Here is a 24,423-nt window from a genome sequence, read left to right as displayed (position 1 = left end):
TAAGTCCTACGTACCTGTTCAGGTGGACATTGAACATCCTGTGACGCTATTCAAAAAGAGAGTTTCTCCCGATGTCCTGGCTGACATTCACCAAGATTAATTGATTGAGAACTCCATGACTTCATGTGGGGCTTTGCTGTGTGCAGATTAGTTGCCGCATTTGTTTGCAAATAGTTACTACAATTCCAGGTAAAGCATGAGACTTTTTGTCATGAGACCCTATATCAGATGGAAAGATAATTATAACACTTGAAATACTGCAGTATTTCAATTTATTTTGACTGCCTAAATAACCATTTATTTTGGCACAAAATAGTTGAGCTGAATGGCCTGTCTCAATCGTATTGCAATGTATTTAAATAAGATAGCAGTATAGGGCCTCATTTTATCCTGAGCTATGGAATATTTTGCCTTCACCTATTGTATCGTGGGCATGATTCTGCTTTTGTGAACAGCTACTTAGCAATTGAAATATTGGGTGTGAGCATTCACAAACTTTTAGCATCTCATAATCTCTGGTCTTTCTGGTTTCTGGATAGAGGAATTTTATGAATTCAATGCAAAGATGATTTTTTGGGAACAGGAAGGAATATTCTGTATTGTATTGCACTTAATGCCCTCTTTCAATAAATGAAATTCAATCCATTTACTTTCCATTATTCAGTAGGAAAGTTGTGTTAAGTTGATTAGTAAGATACCTTAATTGTGCTCCATAAAATGAACGGTGACTAATCAAATGCTAAGAAAGTCATGTTGAGAGTGTTTATTAGAAAAATAGTCCTTGAAATTACTTGGTAACCTTCCAGTGGCTTTGCTAGTGGCTAATTGTATGACCTGCTGTGCTATTGAGCCACACAGACCAGGAGGCTCCCTAGATCAATCACCGGTTTATCCCGAGTTAGATGATCTTGGCCAGGAGCACAATGAAAATGCTTGAATTGGCTTGAGTAGAGGAAGAAATGGCTAAAGTTTCATTTCTGTTAACTTTCTTTCCATTTCCTCATCCAAAGGCACTGACTCTTGCTGGTATAATTCTAGAGATACTGGCACTAATACGTTTTAGCTACTCATGTGGGAAACTAACTTGAATTGGCAAACTACTGAGTTGGGAAGGGAGTGGCAGTCGAGCATGAATCTCGCCTTACTGAACATACTTTTTCCAGATTGATCTTGTGCTGGGTTACCTTCAGAAAGTAAACACTTAATTGTAATTACTTGTGTCGTGAGTGCTTTAAGATAACTCCTTGATATTAGCTCTGGATAATTATAGCGCAATTTCAAGGTTGAATTTTCTTACCATTTGACACATTTCCCTAAGCATATCCCTTTTATGAACACAATTGTCTGTTTTTACTAATCAACTTAACTGGACACAGTAACAAGGTGCAGAAACGCACCATGGCCTCAAGGCTTGGCTGCTTTACCTTCTACCACTCCCACTCCTGAGTAAATCCTCTCAATCTGGCTTCCACCCTACCCTCAGGTCTGAGATGGCCTTAGTCAGTTCTAAATTACTTTTTTTGAAAATATATTTATTTATAAATATACTATTTAGTATAATAGAAATCCAAAACAAACACAACATCTTCTGTTTAAATTTTTCCCTTCCCGATACAAAAAATTCAGTTTTTACAGTAAATTCCTTCACCGCACATAGGTCATGCACATGTTTTTTGGGGCGTTCCCTGTGTACACCACAACCATGTGCGCTCCTGCACACACCCTGATGAGGTGCACTTGCTGCTTTCAGAAGGCACCTCTAAATTACATCCTGTCTATGTTGCGCTCTGGCTTGCTCTGAGTCTTGTTTTCAGCACTGTTTCATAACTTCTATCCTTCTATCTTCTCTGGTACACTTCTATTGTCTCCACACATCCTGTTTTCATTCCCACCGGTGTCTAACAGCCCTGTCATGTGTGGGGTTCCTCAGAGCTTTATCTTTTGCGATCTCCTTTTCCTTATCTATATACTCCATATACTATGTACTTGATGACATCATCTGTAGGGCTGGCATTCACTTCCCTACATATTCAGATGGCTTCTAACTCTAGGGTAGTAGTTAGCACTTCTGCCTCGCAAGAGAGAGAATCTGGGTTCAATTCCCAGGTGGGGTAAAACCTTAGGCAAGTTTCCTTATTCCACATCTTTGTTTGCCTAGCAGAAAGTAGGGACATGGTTGTTAGTTGATTGGCAGATTGCTTTCCTGGGGTGATAACCCAGTCAAAAAAACAAAATTGCTTACTCAATCTACAACTGTTTGTGGGACGCTGCTGTGTGAAATTGGCTGCTGCATTACCCCCTACAAAATAGTCAATCCACCTGTACACTTAAAGAGCTGCGTGATACAATATTTTCTGTGATGCCTTTTGAGACGTCTCAACGACGTGGTAATGTCATTTATTAATGAAGTGCTTTGTGAAGGATTTATTGATGAAGTGTTGTAAAAATGCAACATTCATTTACTTAGAATGTGGCTAGTTTCTCATTAATCTGGTCCATGGTATATTTTTCCATGGTTTTCCCAAGTTGCTGGGTCCATTTCATTACTTATTTAACTTGTAAAATTTGGCAATAAATCGACTTACTTGTGGGTAGATAACAGGTGATATTTTGGACATTAAATTAATGTTTTTAGCGTGCATCTCACAACCAAGTACTGTACATAACCTGTTAATTTAGTGTTACCAATGGTGTCTGTTTCCTTGCAAAAAAATTGAAGTAAATTTGATGTAGTGGATTGCTGATATTGGCAAGATCTTGTGTTGAAATTTGACCAGTGAACTTGACAACACGTTTACCCTATCGAATGCAGATTATACTTATTTTTTGCTTTTTAATCATCAAACGCTTTTTTAAAATTCCCTTCAATCTGATTTCTTCATCCATGGGACCCTTTGCCTTTGAACTCCATTTACTTCCTATAGTGATGTGTTAATGTATACCTTTATCATATTATTCAAATTTCCTCACATGCAGGTCTATTTTCTGAGTTTTTAACTCTGGTATTTTGTTGAAATTTGCCTGTCCTTATCTATTAAACCTAATCTTACAATTCTGGTTTCCCAAATATTCCCCTACTTTTAGATCATCTATTTGCACTACCAGGAGCCAAATTGGATATTGCCTTTTTAAGATGTAATAGTAACTAACGCATTAATAAAGGAAGCAATCCTGTCGCATACATTTTATCTGAAAAGCAAAGCTCAGTCCATAGAAGATTAAATTGCTATTATAAATTTGATCCTGTTTTATTTACTGAGATAGGACAAATCTCTAATTCACTGAAATATTTATGTTAACGCAATCTATGAATTATAATTTGTATGAGAAACTAACTGCGTACTTGTTTGCAAATACCTGGAACGTTTTCTTTGCTAGAATTTAGTAAGGTGGAGTTGTCGTTCCTTGATGATCCTAAATGTTCACCTATAGATAGTCGCTGAACGTCACAGTAAAGGTTCTTTGAGACGTTTTGACTGTATGTTAAGCTATGAAAAACAAATATTATGTTAATTGCAGTACTGTAAAATCTACTAGTTTGTTTTCTTTATGCCAGTCATGATTTGCACTCGATGTATCTGGACTATTGAAAATACCAGTGACTGGTTACCATTACATAATCTATGCTCCAGGGACAAAGTTGAACAGGTTCAAGCAGTTAAATTGGAATTCCTGGCTGGACGGTCAACATTTGAGAGTAGCCTTTTTGTGTCTGCCAAAGTCACACTGCCAGTCTACCTTTAATTGGGCTGGCTCTACTACACAGTTGTTGCCTTAGATATGTTTACAGGATTCGGATTAACTACTCACTACAGTACTGTATTTTATTCAATAATGTTATACTTAAAATGATATTTATATGTAAATGAGAATCTTAAATGCTTGAGTAGTACTTCTAACACTAGTCTATTGGCAAACCTTTCTAGTGCCCACATTAACTTGATATCATTGCTTCAATATGGACATAGGTGAATAATGAGCTTTGTAATGAAGCCATAAACTTGTTGTCTTGAAGCAGTTGAAATGGATAAATATTGATATTTTAATTTAAAACTAGTATATTAAGCATACTTGAATGCATTTAGGTGTTACCATTTGCTTGAATTGGTGTGCATAAAGAGCCTAAACGTTCATTTGAGGTCAAGACTATACAAATCAACATGTTCAGACAAGCAGTATTTTTAGTTTTGGCAACTTTACAGGTTCTCTAACTTGGATGTCGCTGTGCAAATGAGAATATGGTTAAATTGAAGCAATTAACAAACATCCAATGCCATTGAGGTGCATTATAAAACCTTTTCATAGTGTTTGGTATACTCCTATTCCATCACTTGGTAGTATTGATGTTGAACTCTTAGATCATAAACATATGTGGGCTTCTAAGGAGATTTTTCAAATGTAATATGGAAGTTGTATTCTTACATAGAGTAGTTGATTTGGACTTTGAAGATTTGGAGAATCCTGTAGCTCAGTGGTTAGAGCACTCGCTTTGCAAGCGGGAGACCTGAGTTCAATTCCAGGCAGAGGGCGAAACCTTGGGCAAGTTTCCTTACTCCACACAGAGCCTAATAATAATCCTCCAAAACCAAAACAATAATAAATTTGGTCATTTTCAATCTACGACTGTTTGTGGGACATTGCTGTGCGCAATTGGCTGCCGCGTTCGCCCACAAATATACAGTCAATTCACTTTACAGTGCGTTCTGTGAAGCGCTTTGGGACGTCCTCCCGACGTGAAAAGCGCTATATCAAATGCAAGGATTATTATTATTATTATAATTTCCTAATGTGCTTTAAATCACTTCCTTGCATTTCATTTAAAGAATACTGCAGTTGTAGGACATCCATGTTTGTAAACTGAAGATTATTTAATGAGGAACATCACATTGCCAATTGTATGGTTTACAAATTATTTTTCTTATTTGCGGTTGCTTACTAAAACAGACAACGCTTGACAGTAATTTGAAGTGGTTTTGGAACATCTCAGCATCATGCAGCAGTATAAAACTAAGTTCTCCTCGAGACTGCCGCTGATGCTATAGACAGAGGTTTAATCCTGAAACTGAATTCCCCATTTAGAGGTATGAAAGTTGCCTTGCAGATTAGAATCATTTTTCCTTTAAAAACATTTTTGAGCCACAAAAAGATTTAGACATTATGAATACCTCCAGTCTACCAATGCCACTTTCTTGGCACTATAGTATTCTAAAATAGTTTGGCAAACTTACAGACCATTATCTCTAGAATGTGAAGTGAGCCAGGACTGTTTTCAGACAGTCTAGTTAGTATACTTGAACTCAAATAATAGTCTCGGATGAACTGTTCCTCAGCAGTAAAATGCAATTCATAGTTGTACTTTTGAAGGTAAACTTAAGCAGCTTTCATCTTGGACCGTCTTAATCACATTTCCATGTTCCCATCAGTTTGTGGCTGCTTTCATAAAGGCTGTGCTTGTTTGGATTTGGTTTAGTTATTTAATTTAGCCGCTGACAGCATCAGCATCCAAGGCTGCACTCTCCACCTCTCAAAGCCGTCAGGAACCTCGGTGTTCTGTTCGACCCTGAGCTGTCCTTTCTTCCTCATATTCGCGCCACAACTGGCACCGCCTTCCATCACCTCCGGAATATCGGCCCTACCTCACCCCTCACGCTGCTGAAGCACTGGTCCACGCCTTTATCAACTCAAGGCTGGACTATGGGAACTCTCTCCTCGTCGGCCTTCCCGCCACCTCCCTCCACAAGCTGCAGGTCATTCAGAACTCTGCAGCTCGTGTACTGTCCCGCACCAGGCTTCGCGACCACATCACTCCCACCCTCGCTCGCCTCCACTGGCTCCCCATCCCCCAGAGGATCGAATTCAAGATCCTCATCCTCACCTACAAGGCCATTCACGGCCTCGCTCCCTCCTACCTTCCGACCTACTATCCCCCTACTTACCTGCCCGTACCCTCCGTTCCTCTGGCTCCGGTCTGCTCCACATCCCCCGCCCCAACCGCCCGACCATCGGTGGCCGGGCCTTCAGGCTCTCAGCCCCGAGGCTCTGGAACTCCATCCCCCAGTGCCTTCGCCTTGCTTCCTCCCTTTCCTCTCAAGACCTTTCTCTTCGACCATGCCTTCAGCTCCCCTCTCGACTCTCTACCCCCTCCTCTCTCCCTCCCCTCACCCTGACCATTTCCCCCCTGCTCGGGTCCTGACCCAACTGTTCAGCGCCTTGGTACGTCCTCCCGACGTGAAAAGCCCTCTATAAATGAAATATTGTTGTTAATTTAGTGATTTGGACATTGAAATAAGATTTATAATAAGCTTTGGATCTCAACCCTTATTTGGAGTATAATTTATTTGCAGCCTTTTTTTCAGTGAATGCTAATGCACAATGTGATTGCCTCAATTTTTGTATTATGCCAAACTATGACACTATTGGTAAGTGGGACATTTGTTTTCCCAGCTTGGATCACTGATGTGCAGCAAAAATATAGATACAAGCTGAGTGTGTGAAACCATTCTGCTCTCTGCTTTATGGTTAGAGCTTTTATTGCCACTTGACTGTCACAAACTTAATTCCAGTATTGTAGTTACCTGAGTTTAACACGTTCTAAACTACATTGTTTATACAAGACGCTTTAGTTGGCAGGTTTTTGTTCAATTCAATCACTAGAGAATCTTTGTTAAAGTGGGTAGTCATGCAGTGTCTTTGTTCGTATACCAAAGCAAGAGTACTTTAGCTTCCAAGCCCGATGGCAGCCATCCTTACAGCTTATCCCTTTTTCTTGAGGGAGGGATAATAATAATTTGGTCACTCAATCCATGACTGTTGTGGGACACTGCTGTGCACAATTGGTTGCCGCGTTTCGCCCAGAAATATACAGTCAATTCACTTTACAGTATATTCTGTGAAGCAGTTTGAGACGTCTAGAAGACACAAAAAGCGCTATATAAAATGCAAAGATTCTTTGTATTATTATCCATTACCTTGAGTGATCAGACTCCTGACATTTTAGTCTAATGCCACATTTAAAAATACCCGAAGATGCTGCCCAATCCCCATTTATACTTTAACTGATTTCAGAGCAATGGCAGATTTGGAAAACGTAACTTCTTACAAATCTTTAGGGAAGATTGTACACAGAACAAGCAGGAAATCACACCACGTATCTACATAAGCATGCTGCAGGCATGGCCAATTTTATCAAACTATTGGCTGGTATGAGTGGAGACAGCAGCAACATGACCTTTATTGCTTGCTTTGGACTGAAGGAGGATAACATCTAGATTGAAAAGCTTTGCATGGCTGGTGAGCTTGAGAAAGGTGGTGGAGAGTGAACACTGATCTGATCTTTAAAATGGTGAGGGGTAGAGTGTAGTAGATGCAAACTGTTACTGTATTTGGATTTTAGTGCAAAACTGGAAGAGTATAAATTCAAATTTAATGAGCCTGAAGTAAAGAGGCTAGAAATTCTCAGTAGATCTGTAGCCCTGCAACAGAGCAGTTTAATGTGGACAAATGTCTAAATAAACTCCATATATGTGGTAATATGTGGTCGCATTAGTTCTATTGCCTCAGTTAGTAATCTTGCATTTAGAAGCTTTGTTGCAAACTAAATGGCGTAGCATTTTGCCTGAGGAGATAATCTCATTACTATCCATTTTGTATGTGTTGATTCATTTTTTTAAAAAAGGTTTCTGTCATCGGCTTGATAAGCCAATTGACTTTTCTCTGTGCAGAAAACGTCTTCTGGCTTCTAAGGAGTTCTGGAGATAAGTGATCACTTTGGTTTGATTGATAGCCGGCTTGCCTCCAAGTCAGAAGGTTGTGGGTTCAAGCACCATGTTAAAACTTGGGCTCACTCTTGGTGAATGCATCAGTTCAGTACTGGAGGAGCTCTGCAATGCCAGAGTTGCTATTAGAGATATTAAACCAATTATCTGTTTGAATGTTAGATCTCTGAAATTTAAAGGCATTTGAAAAGAGCAGGAAATTCTTTTGGTGTCTGACCGATTCCAACAATCCTTAAGTCCAGTTCATCTCATGGCTGCTGGTGGGATCTTGCTAAATGTAAAATGACCACTATTTGCTTACTAAAACAAATTGCTACACTTGATGGTGAAATTGTTTGAGACATTTCAACATGAAAATATATGTTCTCGAGCAGCAATGTGATTTCAGCACTGTCTATTTTACTTTCGGGTGATTTGAACTAATTGTACCGTAGATGCTTATACCTTAGATGCCTTTCGTACCGTTTTAATGCCTTGAATTCCCATTCTTCACAATTAATGTAAATTATACATTTTTGCAGCTTTGGGTGTTTGAGAGCTGGGTCACCAACTGATTCTCAAATTCATAGTTAAGATAAATGTAGCGTAAATGTATATGTAAACTACAATTTTTAGTATTAATTAAGGAAACTTGTTTGCTATGGGACAGAATATTTAGCTGACACTGAACAAATAATGAATTTGGAAGCGTATGTACTTAACGCACCTACCCAGAACTCAAAGTAATACACAATAAATAGTGTGGTGGCAATTGGTATCTCATTCCATTCACATTGTTAGGCCACTGTTAAAGCTAGCTTTAAAGCAGTGAACTAGAGCAGTTTACATATACGTGAAATGCTACACTGATAGGTTTTCAGTCCTACACTTTGCTGTGCCTCTTTCTAGGCAACGAATATCAGGTCTGCTACCTTGATATAATCTGCTTGATTCTTAAAGATTTTCAGCCTTCACATAAGACTTACCCAACTTTGTAACATGAATAGTTTTGCTATATAGATGCCTTGTGGCTGGAAGAGTGCCTGCAACAGAAAATTATATTCTAGATGCATACTTCAAACGTCAGTGAACACATTTTACAATTATAATCTAGATAAGAGGATACAAAAAACAAAATGTAATGTGCTTGGGCAATTGAAAGATTATTAAAGAAAATGCAGGAGTATTCAAAACCTAATTTCTTGATATTCAATTTGCTCTATGAATTAATAATCCTTGCATTTAATGTAGCTTTCATGTCAGCGTGAAGTCTCAAAGCTCTTCACAGGGAAGTGTAAAGTACAGTGAATAATTTGTAAGTGAACGCAACAGTCAATTTGCAAACGTTCAATTTCACACATACAGCCCAGCCATAAAGTGCTGACCGATTTTATCTGAGGCACTTTTGGCCAGGACACCTTTTCAAATAGTGCTTTAGGATCTTTAACAACAACATTACATTTGTATAGCATTTTTCATGTCTGGAGAATGTCCCGTGGTGCTGGACAGTCCTTGTTTAGCACCCGAGCTGGGGGTTGTGATTGAGGAGGGTGGAGGGCAGTGGGGAAAGAGGCACTGCCAAAGTGGAGGGTTTTGAGATGGGTTTTGAAGGAGGCAAGGGATGGGGGCGAGGTGGAGGGACTGCTGGATGGAGTTCTAGAGGGTGTGGGCAGAGTGGCTGAAGGCCCGCCTGCCAATCGTGGGGTGGGGGACATGAAGCAGGCTGGAGCCGGCTGAGTGGAGGGAGCAGGCAGGTTGGTAGGGGGTTAGGAGGTCGCAGAGGTAGGGGGAGCAAGGCCATGGAGGGCTTTGAAGGTGAGAACCAGGATCTTGAATTGTTTTCTCTGTGTGATGGGAAGCCAATGGAGTTGGGGGAGGATGGGGGTGATAGGGTCACGGAGCTTGGTGCGGGAGAGGACACGGACTGCAGAGTTCTGGATGATCCGCAGCCTATGGAGGAGTTGGGGAGGCCAACAAGCAGGGAGTTTGCATAGTCAAGCTGGATGTTATGCGTGTATGAGGGTTTTGGTGATCTGCGGTGTGAGACGGGCAAAGCCGGGCGATGCTGCAGAGGTGCCGGAAGGCAGAGAAGGTCATGGCACGGATGTGGGGTAGAAAGGATAGTTGAGGGTCAAACAAGACACTAAGGTTCGAACTGGCTTAGTTAGGTGGAGTGTGCATCCTGAGGTGTGGAGGCACTGACAGGAGCCAATCAGGAGAGCCTTGGTCTTGTTGTCGTTCAAATGAAGAAAATTGGCTGTCATCCAGGACTTGATATCTGACCGACATTCTGTCGTAACACCTCTCCCCTATCCTCCCGTACTTACTATCTATATTGAATCGCAGGAAACGTAGTCTTGATCTGTCGACACATGCACAGAAGAACTTCATTTCACGCAATTGAATGCAATTCGAATTTTTGCCAGTAAGTCCGCAAGTGGAGACAGGTCAAGGCGCATTGAATTGTGGGGAAACAGAACAAAACCCTCGGCCCCAATTCATTTGTACTCTTACCTGTTTTAAATATGTCTGCTAATTTGGACGAAAATCCGGTTACTCCGGACAAAATATCGAGCTGGTCGCTGTTGAATGTATTCAGTCGGGCTCTCAGTGGTGTTGAGCGACTGCATTCAGCCACACGTTTTGCCTAGATGTGGATGTGAGGGGTCAAATTGTGATTGACAGCCGACTCCAGCCATTCACAAGTGTCTGGAGTTGCACTGTCAATCACTGAAATTTGCAAGAGTGTTTTAACTAACTAGTTAGTTAACATTGCTACAAGTGAAACAACATTATTACCTATTGTACGGCATTGGCGTCGCTCCTCTGCTGGGTGGGAATGGTACATCAATTAATCTCCGACACCTCAAATCGGACAAAATGACTGTCCTTGATGTGTCCGGCTTAGCCGGCTTCCACTGTATTTGTTAAAGATAATTTCTAAGGTTTCAGTCCCATGTTAGTTGGCTGCTGCTTTCCAAACATGTTGGGATTTTTTTAAATTAACTCAATCTGTTCTCTTCCCCTCTTTGCTTTTCATTTTTAAACGTTCTTGTGTGGAATAGTTGATTCTGCAAACTTACTTTGGTTGATGAAGAAATCATGTTGTAGCCTAATGTTATAGGGTTCAATGACTTAGTATTTTTAGTGTTAACAAATCTAGTAATGAGCAAATGTATCTAGAAAATGGATTTTGTTTTTAGTTATGTTAAGCACAAATGTACTGACTGGGAACAGATTTGCTAACTCATGACCTCTGCTTGTTTCAATTTTGAAAAACAAACTGAACTAAAATTTATTTTTCTCTCTGCAGGTTTATCTGGAAACCCAGCAGATATTGAGAGAAGGAAAGAACTTTTTGGAGCAAATGTAATACCTCCCAAAAAACCAAAAACTTTTCTTCAGTTAGTCTGGGAAGCGCTACAAGATGTAACCTTAATTATTTTAGAAGTTGCAGCTGTAATATCTTTAGGCCTTTCTTTCTATCGACCTCCAGGAGGAGGTGGGGAATGTAAGTATTTCAAATTGAACGGTTGGCAAGCCCAGGGAATTCCTTGTCTGATTTTCAGCTGCTGTACAACTACAAACTATTACCGAAATGTAGCTACATAAATGTTGAGGGTCTGTCATATGGTTTACAAATGGCAATAATGGAAATACTTGAACTATCAAGTAATTACCTGGCAGTTCCTCCCCATCCACTCCCATGTTGCTATCTGTGAAGCTCAGTCACATATTTGACTTCGAGATCACAGTCTTTGACCCTGATTAGTGGCAGCTTTCTAACAAGTTAGGCCACTTTCGTCAAAACTGAGCCATTCTATTAGTCATCTTAATTCTTGTTCCGACTGTATTTAGCCTCCCTGACTGCTCATTCCAAGTCACATAGCCTACGTGCAAGCCCATTGCTCGTGCTCACAGGGTTGACTGGCTCCCAAATGGATCAGCATCAAGTTTTTTTGTTCCATTCTCTCGATCCTCCTTACCTCTGCTCTGCAGGTACACTTTACTAACTACTAGCTTCTGGCGCGTTCATATTCAATGCTTTTAGTAATTTTTAGATTTAAACTGCATTGCCAAATACATATTTAGTTTCAGTTGATACACTGCTTCTAAATAGTTAGAAATAAAGCTTCAATACTTAATAAAATGTAAGCCACAAAAATCCTCTTTCTTAAACCTTTTGAACATTTAAAATCATTTAGCATCTTCCACCACCCAATTTGAAGCTGGGAGCAACTTTAAAAAAACTGAGTTCAAAATCTAGCTTTCAAATCAAAAGCAGGTATTAACTAAACATAGGTTATATCGACAATTTTACACTTATCAAGCTCCTTTCATGCCAGGTGGATGTCTTAAGTGCTTTACAGAACATAGTTATAACTAGTTAACTTTTTAAAAACACTATATGACAATGTACCATTTATATTTGTGGCAAAGCATTTCTGTGAACCATCGTATTTATTGGAACTCGGGACCAATGGGTTAAAATATTACCCACAAAAATATATTTTTTAATTAAATCTGAATAGGTTCCTTTGTTTACCCTCTCATGATAGTTAATATTCTGTGTCTTTAAATTAACTTGCTGGAAAACTAATCTGAAATTTCTGTGCTGAATTCCTTTTTTGCTCTTTGTGCAGTGTGTGGTGTACACGAATCTGGGGAAGAACATCAAGGAGACACTGGCTGGATTGAAGGAGTTGCTATCCTTGTTTCAGTTGTTTGTGTAGTATTAGTTACAGCATTCAATGACTGGAGTAAAGAAAAGCAATTCAGAGGTCTACAAACACGAATTGAACAAGAGCAAAAATTCATCGTGATAAGAGCGGGTCAGATTATCCAGATTCCTGTTGCGGATTTGGTGGTTGGTGACATTGCACAAATTAAATATGGTAATTTTGGGTTTTTTTGTGGCCCCCAAGGGCTGTTCTATAATTGCAAATAAAATTGAAAATGTATCAAATTGAATGAAGAACTTAAATACAACCCAAAATATACATATGAATTCCCCAAAGCAGGTGCATTCATGTCCAATGACTATTGTAGTTCTTTAAGTGTTGGGAAGATTCCCAGTGACTGACTCAAGGTAAAGCCAATTACTCAGTCCATGGGCTGTTGGATTTCTGGCCAATAACATAAGATGTACCAGTTAGATTGTATATTAAAACTTGACAATTTACCATTTATATCTATGGTAAAGCATTGGTTCCAAACAACCATCTTCAGTTTTGTTTCAAATCCAAAGGAACAAACGGTTTGACATTTGGTCCTATTGTTCTGGTTGTCACTGGTTTAGCAGCTTGCAGACACTTCATTGTTCATCGCACAGCTAGCATTTGAAGAGGCCGAGTAGGAATTTGTGGTGTAGTATTCATTTCTTGTTCCTCTATACATGTTTGTTGCTCTATACCCCTCCTTAAATCCCAGCTCCACCTCCTTGCCCACTACTCGCCGACATCATCAACCTCTCCCTGTCATCTGGCACTGTTCCTACCCCCCTCAAAACAGCCACTATTACCTGCACCTTGAAACCTTTCCTTGACCCATCACATCTATCCAGCTACCGGCCCATCTCAAACCTCCCTTTCCATGTCCAAGGTCCTCGAGAGAGAGCCGTTGCCTCCCAGCTCCGCTCTTTCCTCTCTTCCCACTCCCTCTATGAACTTTTCTAATTAGGTGTTTTTGCTGTGGCACTGTGGGAAACTGCTCTGGTCAAGGTCACAAGGGTGACTATGTGCGACCAGGGCTCCCTCGTCCTCCTCGACCTCTCTGCCGTCTTTGACACTGTGCACCATTTAATCCTCCACTGCCTCTCCTCCCACTTCAACCTTCAAGGTTCTGTCCTTGACTGGTTCAGGTCTTACTTTTCACACCACCTCCACTTTGTCACAGCAAACAGCTTCTCCTCCAGCCCCTGCACCGTCTTGTGCGGTGTTCCTCATAGTCCCCTCCTCTTCACCCTCAACATGCTCTCCCTTGGTGACATCATCCGCAGACATGGGATAAATTTCCACATGTATGCAGATAACACCCAACTCTATCTCTCTGCCTCCACCCTGAGCTCCAGGACTGCTGGTGTCCTGACCGACTGACTGCCTGTCCGACATCAAGTCCTGGACAAGGGACAACTTTCTCAACTCAATGTCAGCAAGACCGATGCCCTCCTGATTGGCTCGTGCCAGTGCCTCTGCACCTCAGGTACTGGCAACATCAGCCTCCATGGCTGCACACTCAACCTCACTAAGCCAGTCAGGAACATGGGCGTCTTGTTTGACCCTGAACTGTCCTTTCTCCCCTACATCCGTGCCATGATCGGCACTGCCTACCACCACCTCCGCAACATTGCCACACTCCGCCACTGCCTCACCCCCTCAGGCTGCCGAAACCCTCACCCACCCATTTGCCTTTGCCTACCTCTCTGACCTGCTGACTCCCTACCAACCTGCCCACTCCCTCCATACAGCGGGTTCTGGTCTGTTCCATGTCTCCCGCCCGACCTGCCCTACCATCAGTGGCTCGGCTTTCAGCCTCTCTGCCCCCACACTCTGGAACTCCACCCCAGAGTCCCTTCGCCTCATTTCCTCCCTTGCTTCTTTCAAGGCCGGTCTCAAGACCCTTCTTTTCGATCGTGCCTTCGGTCGCTCTCCCACCTCTCTACCTTCCCTCACCCCTAACCCACCACTTCCCCCGTGCTCTGGTCCCAACCCCTGCCTGTCCATGTTTTGGGACATCCTCCCAACGTTGAAAGGCGCTCTGTAAATAATTTTGTTGTTGTTTAGCATGTAACTTGAATTGTTTTTTCAGTAGTGTTTTCCTATTAGTTCCAAGAATGCTTATTCTGAGCAGCTAAGCCCTAAAATTTTCTAAAAGGACTAATGGCCCAGTGAGTTTTTTTTCTGTAGAATGTTTGCAAAATTCTGATTGTATGAGGTTCTCTGAAGTTTGTTATATAAAGTATAATAATTCTGAATATTATGTTGAATTATAATTAAATGATTTCTGTTTAGGTGACCTCTTACCTACTGATGGTGTACTTATTCAAGGAAATGACTTAAGAATTGATGAAAGTTCACTAACTGGGGAGTCAGATCATGTGAAGAAGAATTTACGTACAGATCCACTATTGTTGGCAGGTAAACAATGTCAAATTGGTATTTTACAATAGCTATTGAATAAACAAATGTTTTGACATGAATCTATTTTAACCTTCCTTCCAATGTAAATTCTACATTCAGGTTCATTTTCCAAATGTTTTCATCCATCCACAAGGATTAAAAAAAATTATTTAACTTCATCCCAGAATCATTCTTGTAAATTTCTAAGATCTTTAACATCTTTCCTAAATTGAGTTGCTCAAACCTGGATGCAGTACTCCAGTTGTAGCCTAGCCAATGATTTGAGCAAACTTAGCATTATTGCTTTTGTTATTTTCCTAATTAAGTAGTTAATGTTTTTTCATCAGTCTGTATCAAATAACCTCTAGACTGTCAATCTTGCATTTGTGCTTGGCTTAAAATTTCAAAACATTTCATTTTCTTTCCAAGATTGTTCCCAAGATTAAGCAAGTTGACCAGAAGATGCTCTTGTTTATTGTACAGTATTAAATTTCCTCAAGCAGAATAATTCTTTTTCAGGTACCCATGTAATGGAAGGTTCTGGAAGAATTGTCGTCACAGCTGTTGGTATAAACTCTCAAAGTGGAATAATCTTATCCTTATTGGGAGTTGGGGAAGATGAATCCCTCAGTAAGTATATTTAAAAAGTTTAATGCTTGCATTTGATATAATAATTTTATCACAGCAATTCTCTCGAAGTGCTTCACAGGCTGTTACTATGATGTGTAGAATATTTGTAGGCAAACCTGTTTTATGGGCAGCACTTTATGTTGATACAGGTTACCTATGACTTTGTTAGAAGCCGCTCATTTTGCTTGTCATTCATTTTAACTGAACCCATACCCAGTGCTGTTTTCAGTGCATCTTAAAGTATGCTTGGTTTAGATGCATGTATGGGGAAAGGTCCCAGGTAACCATTAAGCCTTTGTTCCCAGTCCACCTAATGCATGTTGTCAACCACTGGATCCACTTCCAGAAGCTGTGAATAAAACAGGCAAAAAAAAATCCAAAGACCAATTCTAATTCGGGGGGGGGGTAAAGGGGGCAGGGAAAGTCCTCACTAATTCTTGAATGCAGTTGAGCAAGCTACAGGGCTGAGGAAGTGCCTACAAAAGAGCGAATCTGATCAACCCTTATGTTCAGCTGTGAGTATGCCATATTTAGGGCTTCCTGTCTGTAGCTGTAGATGTGCTCTTACCTCTATAGAATCTATACAAGTCTACAGTCATTTGGTAACTTTTCAAAGCTGAAGAATCTCACGCTGTCCAGTTACTAATGAAGGGTTTCAGTTTATTGCTGTGTTCTGCACTGTCTCCAGAATACAGTGATGCCTTTGGATCAATCTTGCTCTACGGCGTTACGATGGTACTTTTGTTTTGCCTTGAAGGCTACAATCACAAATTTTTACTTTTTTTTTCTTGCTCTAAATTGTGGGCATTTCAGCGCCTTGGGACGTGCTCCCGACATGAAAGATGCTATACAAATGTCATTTTGTTGTTGGGCATGAAAGCATTACCCACTCGCTGAGTTTTCAGCATTTTTTGCCCAAATGCCCCCTCTTGTGGCAGGAGCGCCAAATTGTTCCACTGAATTTACAATTTGTTGCCGATTTCTCCGGAGGAAGCTGGAGTTTGTCTTCGTGAATTGTCACTGACAAAATAGTCATTCCACTCTGACATATTCTGAAGTGCTTTGAGACATCTCAACGATGTGATAAGGCACTACAGTATATCAAATATTATATTTCCTTATCTCTGTATTGTAACAGATCAAGTTGCAGTTTGAACAACACCCATCTCCAGAAACTTGATGTGTACAATGTTTCAGTACAGTATAAGGTTAATCATTCAGCTTTGTCACATTATTTACAGTTGAAAATATTGAGGGTTTAATTTCATTCACACTATTTGAGGTCTATGTTGTCTGTTAATGTGTCATTTGCAGCTTTAAATAGTAAGTTGGAATTTCCTGTTTCAACATTAAAGTTCAGTTTCTTCAACAATTGTTCTTATATAATGATGTAATGTTTGGTCTTTTACCCTTTTGTTTAGGTACAAAAGATGTAACTGCAGAAAATCGAAACAAAGGTAAGCATTCGATAACAGCAGTTCCGGAATGAAGTTCTTTGCCTCCAGAATTTGAACATTCTAGAAATGATTTGTCTAAATTATTAAAAACTCAAACATGTCGTCGTGTGATTCAAGCAAGGCACTGGAGCCTTAGCTGAAACTTTACATTTTCAGCATCCAAATAATTTGTGTACTTGGCACTTCCAGAGAAGTTAATCTTGTATACGTCCTTCTTACAAAATGTATAAACCATTCCACCAGCTAACTATTCCTGCCTCCCCCTTCCTTCCCTTCGCAATTACCATAAAGTGTAGGACCAAATGTCATCGTTAGTGACTTACGATTAAGGATTCCCTTTTTCTATTTCAAGATCTGTAAGAAGCCCTTCCTCATGGTGACAAGCTTCCTAACAGCGCTGGAATGTGCTTTCAGTTTACACCTCGATATATTTAGCTGTCATGGCATAAGCTGTTGTAGTGCACTGCAGATGAAGTCTCAGTTTACAAAATATGTGAATTTCAGCTTCAGGACTGATGGTCAACTTCTGCTCATCTTGTTCATCACTAAAATGATATAGAATTGTAGAGAAGGATCATTAGCTGAATGCTTTAATGTTTTTCATGCAGTGGGTTAAAATATGGAATAATTTTCCAAAAGTGATTATAGGAATTAAGACTAGCATTTAAAACATTAATCAATATAGAGGAACTATATAACATGGATGGGGAAGGAACTAGAATCGGAAGTGGCTTTAGTAGACCCAGCATAGGCATAATGGGCTATGCTGTAATTGCTCACTTTGTCCACTGTTAAATTGAATTTTTGTCAATATTGCCGTTACAAAATGTACAATGTTCTCTCCTTCTGAAAATGCTAACTTTCTGGGCATTAATTCAACAGAGGTGGAATAATTATTTCTAATATTCCGGCATTTAGATTATTATTTTAGATTGGTGTGATTGGAATGTTGAGATGTTATCTGCCTTTTGATAAGAATCCTGACAGTGCCATAGAAAAGTCTGATCTAAATGGTGCTTTCCACTAAAGATCGTTTGTATAGTAATACTCATTCTTGCAGCGTCATTAGCAATTTTAATCAGTGCTTTACTTTTTGTAAAGTTTAAAAACTTGTTTGTCAGCTAAAGCGCAGGATGGAGCAGCAATGGAGATGCAGCCTCTGAAAAGTGAAGAAGGGATTGATGAGGAGAAAATTAAGAAGAAACACTTAGCAAAGAAAGAGAAATCTGTACTTCAAGGAAAGCTGACCAAATTAGCAGTACAGATTGGAAAAGCAGGTACGAAATGGGATCACATACTTTCTTTGTTCCTTTTGTGCATTATATGCTGCTGAATAAATTTAAATGTATGACATTTTCTTTGGGTAATCTAGCCAATTTGGTGTTGTGTAGAATTAAGTCTGAAATTCCCCATTTATGGAACATCTGGCTTTATCTTCGTTCTCTGTCAGTTCATATTCGTTGCAGCAAATTTTGGAGATATGACACTGGACTAAGTCTCCATTGAAAGAAAGTTCAAAATCATCCTCTAGATTTCTATAATGGTCAACTGCACATTTTACCTTCTTTCAAAGCTGAATAATGTTAAACCAGCAAATGGAGCTTTCCTAACCTCTTCAATTGACATATTAACAACAAATTATACTTGTATAGCAGCCTTCACATCGGAATGACATCCCAGGGCGCTAGACAATTAAGAGGTTGGAACCGGAGTTGGGGTCAGGAGGGCTGGAGGGTGTAGGAGGGAGGCCAAAGGCACGGTCGAAGGGGAAGGTCTTTAGACGGGGGTATTTCAGGATAGAGTTCCAGAGTGCGGGGACATAAAGTTCATAAAACTTATGAAGTCCTATGAGAAATTGTAAACTAAATCCACGCTTGTTTTAGACCAATGGATGCCAACCTTTTGGTCGTCCAACCAAATTTTTCTTGATTGAATATTTCTATTAAAATAAGTTTGTGATGTTAGAAAAATATTTTAAGTAGCCTACAGATCTGAAAACTATTTTGAGTTGCACCTGGCCAATAATTTTAACATTGTCTTTTTTAATAATTCGTCCTGCGTACTGTACTTGGAAATGTCATTCCCCTTAAATTCCAGGAAGCTAAATTCTTAACTGAAGAAGCAAGAAAGTTCTTTTTTGATTAAATTTTACCATTTAATGTTTAATTTCATTTTTTCTTTTTTTTCATAGGCTTGTTGATGTCTGCCATTACAGTTGTCATTCTTGTAATGTTCTTTGTGGTCGATACATTTTGGATTAAGAAACTTCCCTGGCTGGCTGAATGTACACCAATTTACATCCAGTTCATAGTTAAATTCTTCATTATTGGTGTCACTGTCCTGGTGGTGGCAGTGCCGGAAGGTCTTCCACTTGCTGTTACAATTTCTTTGGCTTATTCTGTGAAGGTAAGCCAGAACTGCACGTTTAGTCTTCTACATTTGGGAACATAGTTGACTTCTACTTTGATTTTATTACAACTCTCATTGGTTCTGATTCTCCTGCACCTGAATTCTCTGGAATTAGGATTAAGCAGATTGTTTCCATACAGGGAGAGAGCGCTCACTTCATAACAGATGAATGAAACCATATATGTGTGGAGCTCAGTTTGGAGACTCTTTGGAGCATGGTGATGGTCAGCCCAGTTGACCACTTTGCCACCCAACCCTGAGAAGCTCTTTCCTGGGGATTATTGGTTGTATAAATTGACTATTTTTAAAAAAAGGATACACTATTGGTTAATCTTTCGAGATCTATTTGAACCAGCATTGGCTTGTGGGAGATTTGGATTTGTAATTGGAATTTGCACTGGAACTTAAATGCACTAATCAAAATTCCCTTTGTATTCCATACATTTCAATAGCTGCAAATTAATTACACTGTTTTCTCAAGGTGGTGATTGTGCTTTAGTTAACGGATTTCAAGTGTTTTAAATTACACCTGTAAAATTATCCAAACGTGGAAGTGATTTGTCAAATGTCTGGATTCATGCACAATTTCTAATTTGAACATTTTTTCTAAATACAGAAAATGATGAAAGATAACAACTTAGTCAGACATCTGGATGCCTGTGAAACGATGGGTAACGCAACAGCTATATGTTCAGATAAAACTGGTACCCTAACGCTGAACAGAATGGCTGTGGTTCAAGCATTCTTTTGTGACGAGCACTACAAGCAAATTCCCGTTGCAGACAGTTTCCCTGAACGTTCTATAGACCTACTTATTACAGCAATATCTGTAAATTGTGCTTACACTACCAAAATAATGGTATGTGAACTTTCATTTTTAAATACTGCCATAACAAATGTAGAATCGTATTCAGTAGCTTTTTGGGAAATTTCTATTTGTGAACCAGTAATTTGTAAAGGATTTATTTTTTCCTCTTCTGGATCACCATGTTATTTGAATAACAGTTCTAGAAAATAGAATGTTTCCACCTTGCTATCGAGTTTTTGCCTTGGCCAATCCATCTTTGAGTGAGTTAAAGATCCCAGACCAATTTTGCAAACTAAATTCTTCATGGCTGGATCACTACTAAATCTTGTATGAATATTGCCGCAAAAACTAGTTTAGGTTTAACAAGCATGAGTGTTGAGATAAAATTAATTCTGCTATTGACCGTGCTACCCAGAAAAGTCCATAATGGGTAACTTGCAAAATGTTTAGCAAAATCATTTTAATGCCGCTGTTTTCCTTTTCCCATCTGCATAGAACATTACAGCATAGAAACCGATTATTTAACCAAACTATCCTGTGTTTCAACCTAATTAGAGCATCTTTAATATTCACATTCCAATGACAAGTAGATTCTCCACCTGTACAAATTTGAATTCAAGTAGGCTGTGACGCGAGAAATATCTGACTGATTGCCCATAGTTTTTAATTAAACATGCTATGCTTATGTAAACAGATGACTGATAAAATGTGATATGTAAAAGAAGAGCTGTTTGTCTAATGCGTTACCTTAGGAATTTGCCAGTCATTGTTGTGAAATGTAGTGTTGGCTTTTAAGCATGTACTTCAATTAACATCAAAAAAAATTCTGTGCATTAATTCAATATTGATGTAACCTTGCAGCCTCCTGAGAAGGAAGGTGGCCTGCCACGTCATGTTGGTAATAAGACAGAATGTGCCTTGTTGGGAATGGTATTACAAATGAAGAGAGATTACCAGACAATTCGTAATGAAATTCCAGAAGAGAAGCTTTTCAAAGTCTACACCTTCAACTCTACTCGAAAATCTATGAGTACAGTTCTGAAAAATGATGATGGTAGTTTTCAAATGTACAGCAAGGGTGCCTCTGAAATTTTGCTTAAGAAGTAAGTATGATTAGTTTTTATAGGATATCTTTTGTGTATGGCACTAATGTTTGCAAGCCTTGAATGTTTGAGATAAAAGGATAAGTTTTAATAAATAGACTGTAGTCAAGAGCAACTGGGCAGTGCTACTGATAGCAACTGCATTGCCCCTATCAATTGATGGCACTAAATAGGATATGACAAGTTGTCGTTGGAAAATTAAGGTGCTGGCTTTCTGCATCAGGTTTCAGGCACCTGCAGTTTTTTTAATTGGCTGCAACCGTCCCATTGAAATGTGGGTTCACTGTGACATGGACATTGAAGACTTCAGCAAAACATTAATGAAATGCCTTGCATTTCAGAGCGCTTATCATGTCGGTAGGACATCTCAAAGTGTCTCACAGGAATTTACTGTGATGTGTAGTGACTATTCATAGGTTTACAAGGTAATGTCCCGTAAGAGCTGTGAAGTTGATAACTAATTTTATCTAGAGCATTCACAGCTAACTGTGAGATGCTGTCACAGAAGTGCCTCATAGCTCTATGCTTCAACAACCTGTTGTACCATCTAATATACAAACTATCCTGCTATATTCTATAGGGTGATTTGTGGCTTTATTCTATTGTCTGTGGAGTAACTTGGCATCTCTGATTTTTTTTTAAAAAAGTTATCTATTCTTTCATTAGGTGTTCCAAAATTCTGAAAGCAAATGGTGAAGCAAAGATCTTCAAGGCAAATGACCGTGATGATATGTTAAGAAATGTAATAGAACCAATGGCTTCTGAAGGATTACGCACAATCTGTTTAGCATACAAGCATTTTCCTGCCCAATCTGAGCAACCAGACTGGAATAATGAAAATGAGATACTTGCTGGCCTTACCTGTCTTTCAGTTGTTGGTATTGAGGATCCAGTGAGACCAGAAGTAAGTGACTGGTACTAGTCTGCAGCTTGTGATGTATTAATAATTCTTGCATTTGCTAAAATAGTATTTGAATACAAGTTTGAGAATTGCTCCTACCTTTTACAAATTTCCCTATGTGGAAAACATTGCGTTGCTCTTCTACCGTGAAAGAATGCTCTTGTATAGTTTAATTTGTGATTCAAAGCGTTAGTTCAACGTCATTGTAAATGGAGAGGCATAATAACTACCCTTGGAAAATAGATTTTTGTTTCCAAGTTAATGTGATCTTGGATCTGGTTTTGGTCTGTATCTGGATTGAAAGCTGACTCTTTGGATTAAGATGAAGCTGTATATGTGCTGTGAGATGCTACTTGCAGCATGAAGAGCACTATATAAATGCAAGTTCTTGTTCTGCCTTTTTTGTGCCCTGAACAGTGAGATATGTCGCTCAATGTTTTGTGTGATAGGTTGAAACTTCACCGAGACACCTAGAGCTCGGGCAAGCATAAATAGTTGAATGACGCTTTCTGTGTCAAGAAAATCCCCCAAATGAAGGTTTAGTACCAGTGCTAAAATCCACTCAACATATTTCTGGAGTTGAGAATCTAATATGTGTGCTAGACAAGGCCTAGTCTCATTTATGCATGTGGTAGTGCAAAAATTGTCAATTGAAAATACCATACATTGGTGAAGTACGTGTGTTTGGGATAGGGGAAAAAATCACGAGCTCTTATTGAAAATTGACTTTTTTATAGGCATTTTCCTTATTGCATCTTTATAAAGACTGAAGGGTTAATGGAAATCATTTCAAAGAAATGAAATAGAGAACATTTCAAAAACTGTCTACACTTTTAACATCCTTAGAATAAAAGATGAAATCATTGCCCAGCTTCAGATTATGGTATTAAGATCTAATGCAATAATCAATAAAACTTATGGCTTTTGCATTTCATTCTGTTTGTAGGTTCCAGATGCCATTAAAAAATGTCAACATGCTGGTATTACTGTGCGTATGGTCACAGGTGACAATATTAACACAGCTCGTGCCATTGCTGCAAAATGTGGCATTTTACTACCTGGCGAGGATTTTCTGTGCTTGGAGGGTAAAGAATTCAACAGGCTTATTCGCAATGCAAAAGGAGAGGTATACTCATTTGAGTTAAGAGCATTGTGACATTTACCTTTTTGCCACATTCTAAATTGGATTTACACAAATATATTTTCTTTGCAGATTGAGCAAGAACGTTTAGACAAGGTCTGGCCCAAGCTTCGTGTCCTAGCAAGATCTTCACCCACTGATAAGCACACTTTAGTAAAAGGTAATATACCAATTGATAAAGATTTTATTGCAAGTCAATGGGCCTTTTTGACCTGAAACCATTCAGATTCTGTGTATGCCTTGTGAAATAACCTATGATCAGTGTTTGTGTGCTTTACCCCATTGTAGAATTGTGATGAGCTTTCCCTTGCCTTTATACAGTTTGATCTCTTTGTTGACCCTTATCTCTTATTTAAAAAAATTATAGATTCAAGCTTTAAGTCTGAATTTGAACTCAGTCAATACTGGAAACTGACACTTCAGTGCAGTGTTGCATTGTCAGAGCTGCAAAAGTTAGGATGAAACATTAAACTGAAGTCCAGTCTGCCTGTTCAGGTGGCTGGATGTTTCCATGGCACTATTTGAAAAGGGATTTCTCTAAGTGTCCTGGCCAACAATTCTCCAGGTTGAAAGTTGTCATTAACTTTATGGCTTTGTAGAACCATAATAATAATAATAATACTTGCATTTGATATAGAGCCTTATCACATCTTCTAGTTGTCTCACAGCGCTTCACACAGTATACTGTAAAGTGAATTGACTGTTCTGTGGGCAAAATGTGACAGCCAATTTCGCACTGCAGTGTCCCACAAACAGTCGTGGATTAGGTGACCATATTATTTTTTAGATTATTACTCCCGGAAAAGTAATCCGTCAGTCGACTAACAACTGGATTCTTGCTTGCTGCTAAGTAAGTCAGGAAACTTGCCAAACGTTTCGCCCTGCCCGGGAATCGGACCCAGGACCTCTTGCTTGTGAGCGAAGTGTATCATTTAGCTGTTGTATTTGCCTATATTTAAAAATTAACATTGTTAACGATTTAAAGCTAATCTTGCCAACGACACAAAGCACTTCATAGGATAAACTAAAGTGTACCTGTATTTTGTGGGTTAACAGGCAGACAACTTGCGCACAGCAAATGTCGCATAAACAGCCGTGGAGT

At 39.4% G+C, this 24,423-nt stretch overlaps 1 protein-coding gene across 3 annotated transcripts in view; it reads left to right on the top strand.

Annotated features, from left to right (window-relative positions):
• Positions 1 to 24,423, top strand: part of LOC103179842 (plasma membrane calcium-transporting ATPase 1) — a 48,142-nt gene that overhangs the window by 15,344 nt on the left and 8,375 nt on the right. For all 3 annotated transcript variants that reach the window (XM_042334930.1, XM_042334929.1, XM_007895312.2), the window contains exons 3-14: positions 11,068 to 11,265; positions 12,398 to 12,649; positions 14,765 to 14,890; positions 15,392 to 15,502; positions 16,924 to 16,959; positions 18,081 to 18,236; positions 19,151 to 19,365; positions 19,985 to 20,227; positions 21,038 to 21,279; positions 21,946 to 22,183; positions 23,127 to 23,306; positions 23,394 to 23,481. In XM_042334930.1, the coding sequence (XP_042190864.1) occupies positions 11,068 to 11,265; positions 12,398 to 12,649; positions 14,765 to 14,890; positions 15,392 to 15,502; positions 16,924 to 16,959; positions 18,081 to 18,236; positions 19,151 to 19,365; positions 19,985 to 20,227; positions 21,038 to 21,279; positions 21,946 to 22,183; positions 23,127 to 23,306; positions 23,394 to 23,481 (2,085 nt within the window). The remainder of the gene's footprint in view (positions 1 to 11,067; positions 11,266 to 12,397; positions 12,650 to 14,764; positions 14,891 to 15,391; positions 15,503 to 16,923; positions 16,960 to 18,080; positions 18,237 to 19,150; positions 19,366 to 19,984; positions 20,228 to 21,037; positions 21,280 to 21,945; positions 22,184 to 23,126; positions 23,307 to 23,393; positions 23,482 to 24,423) is intronic.

This window comes from Callorhinchus milii, unplaced genomic scaffold (genome assembly GCF_018977255.1).
Source record: "Callorhinchus milii isolate IMCB2004 unplaced genomic scaffold, IMCB_Cmil_1.0 Scaffold5, whole genome shotgun sequence".
Classification (NCBI taxonomy): Eukaryota; Metazoa; Chordata; class Chondrichthyes; order Chimaeriformes; family Callorhinchidae; genus Callorhinchus; species Callorhinchus milii.
Note: the sequence above shows the minus strand (reverse complement) of the source record. Positions and strands in the feature narration are given on the sequence as shown.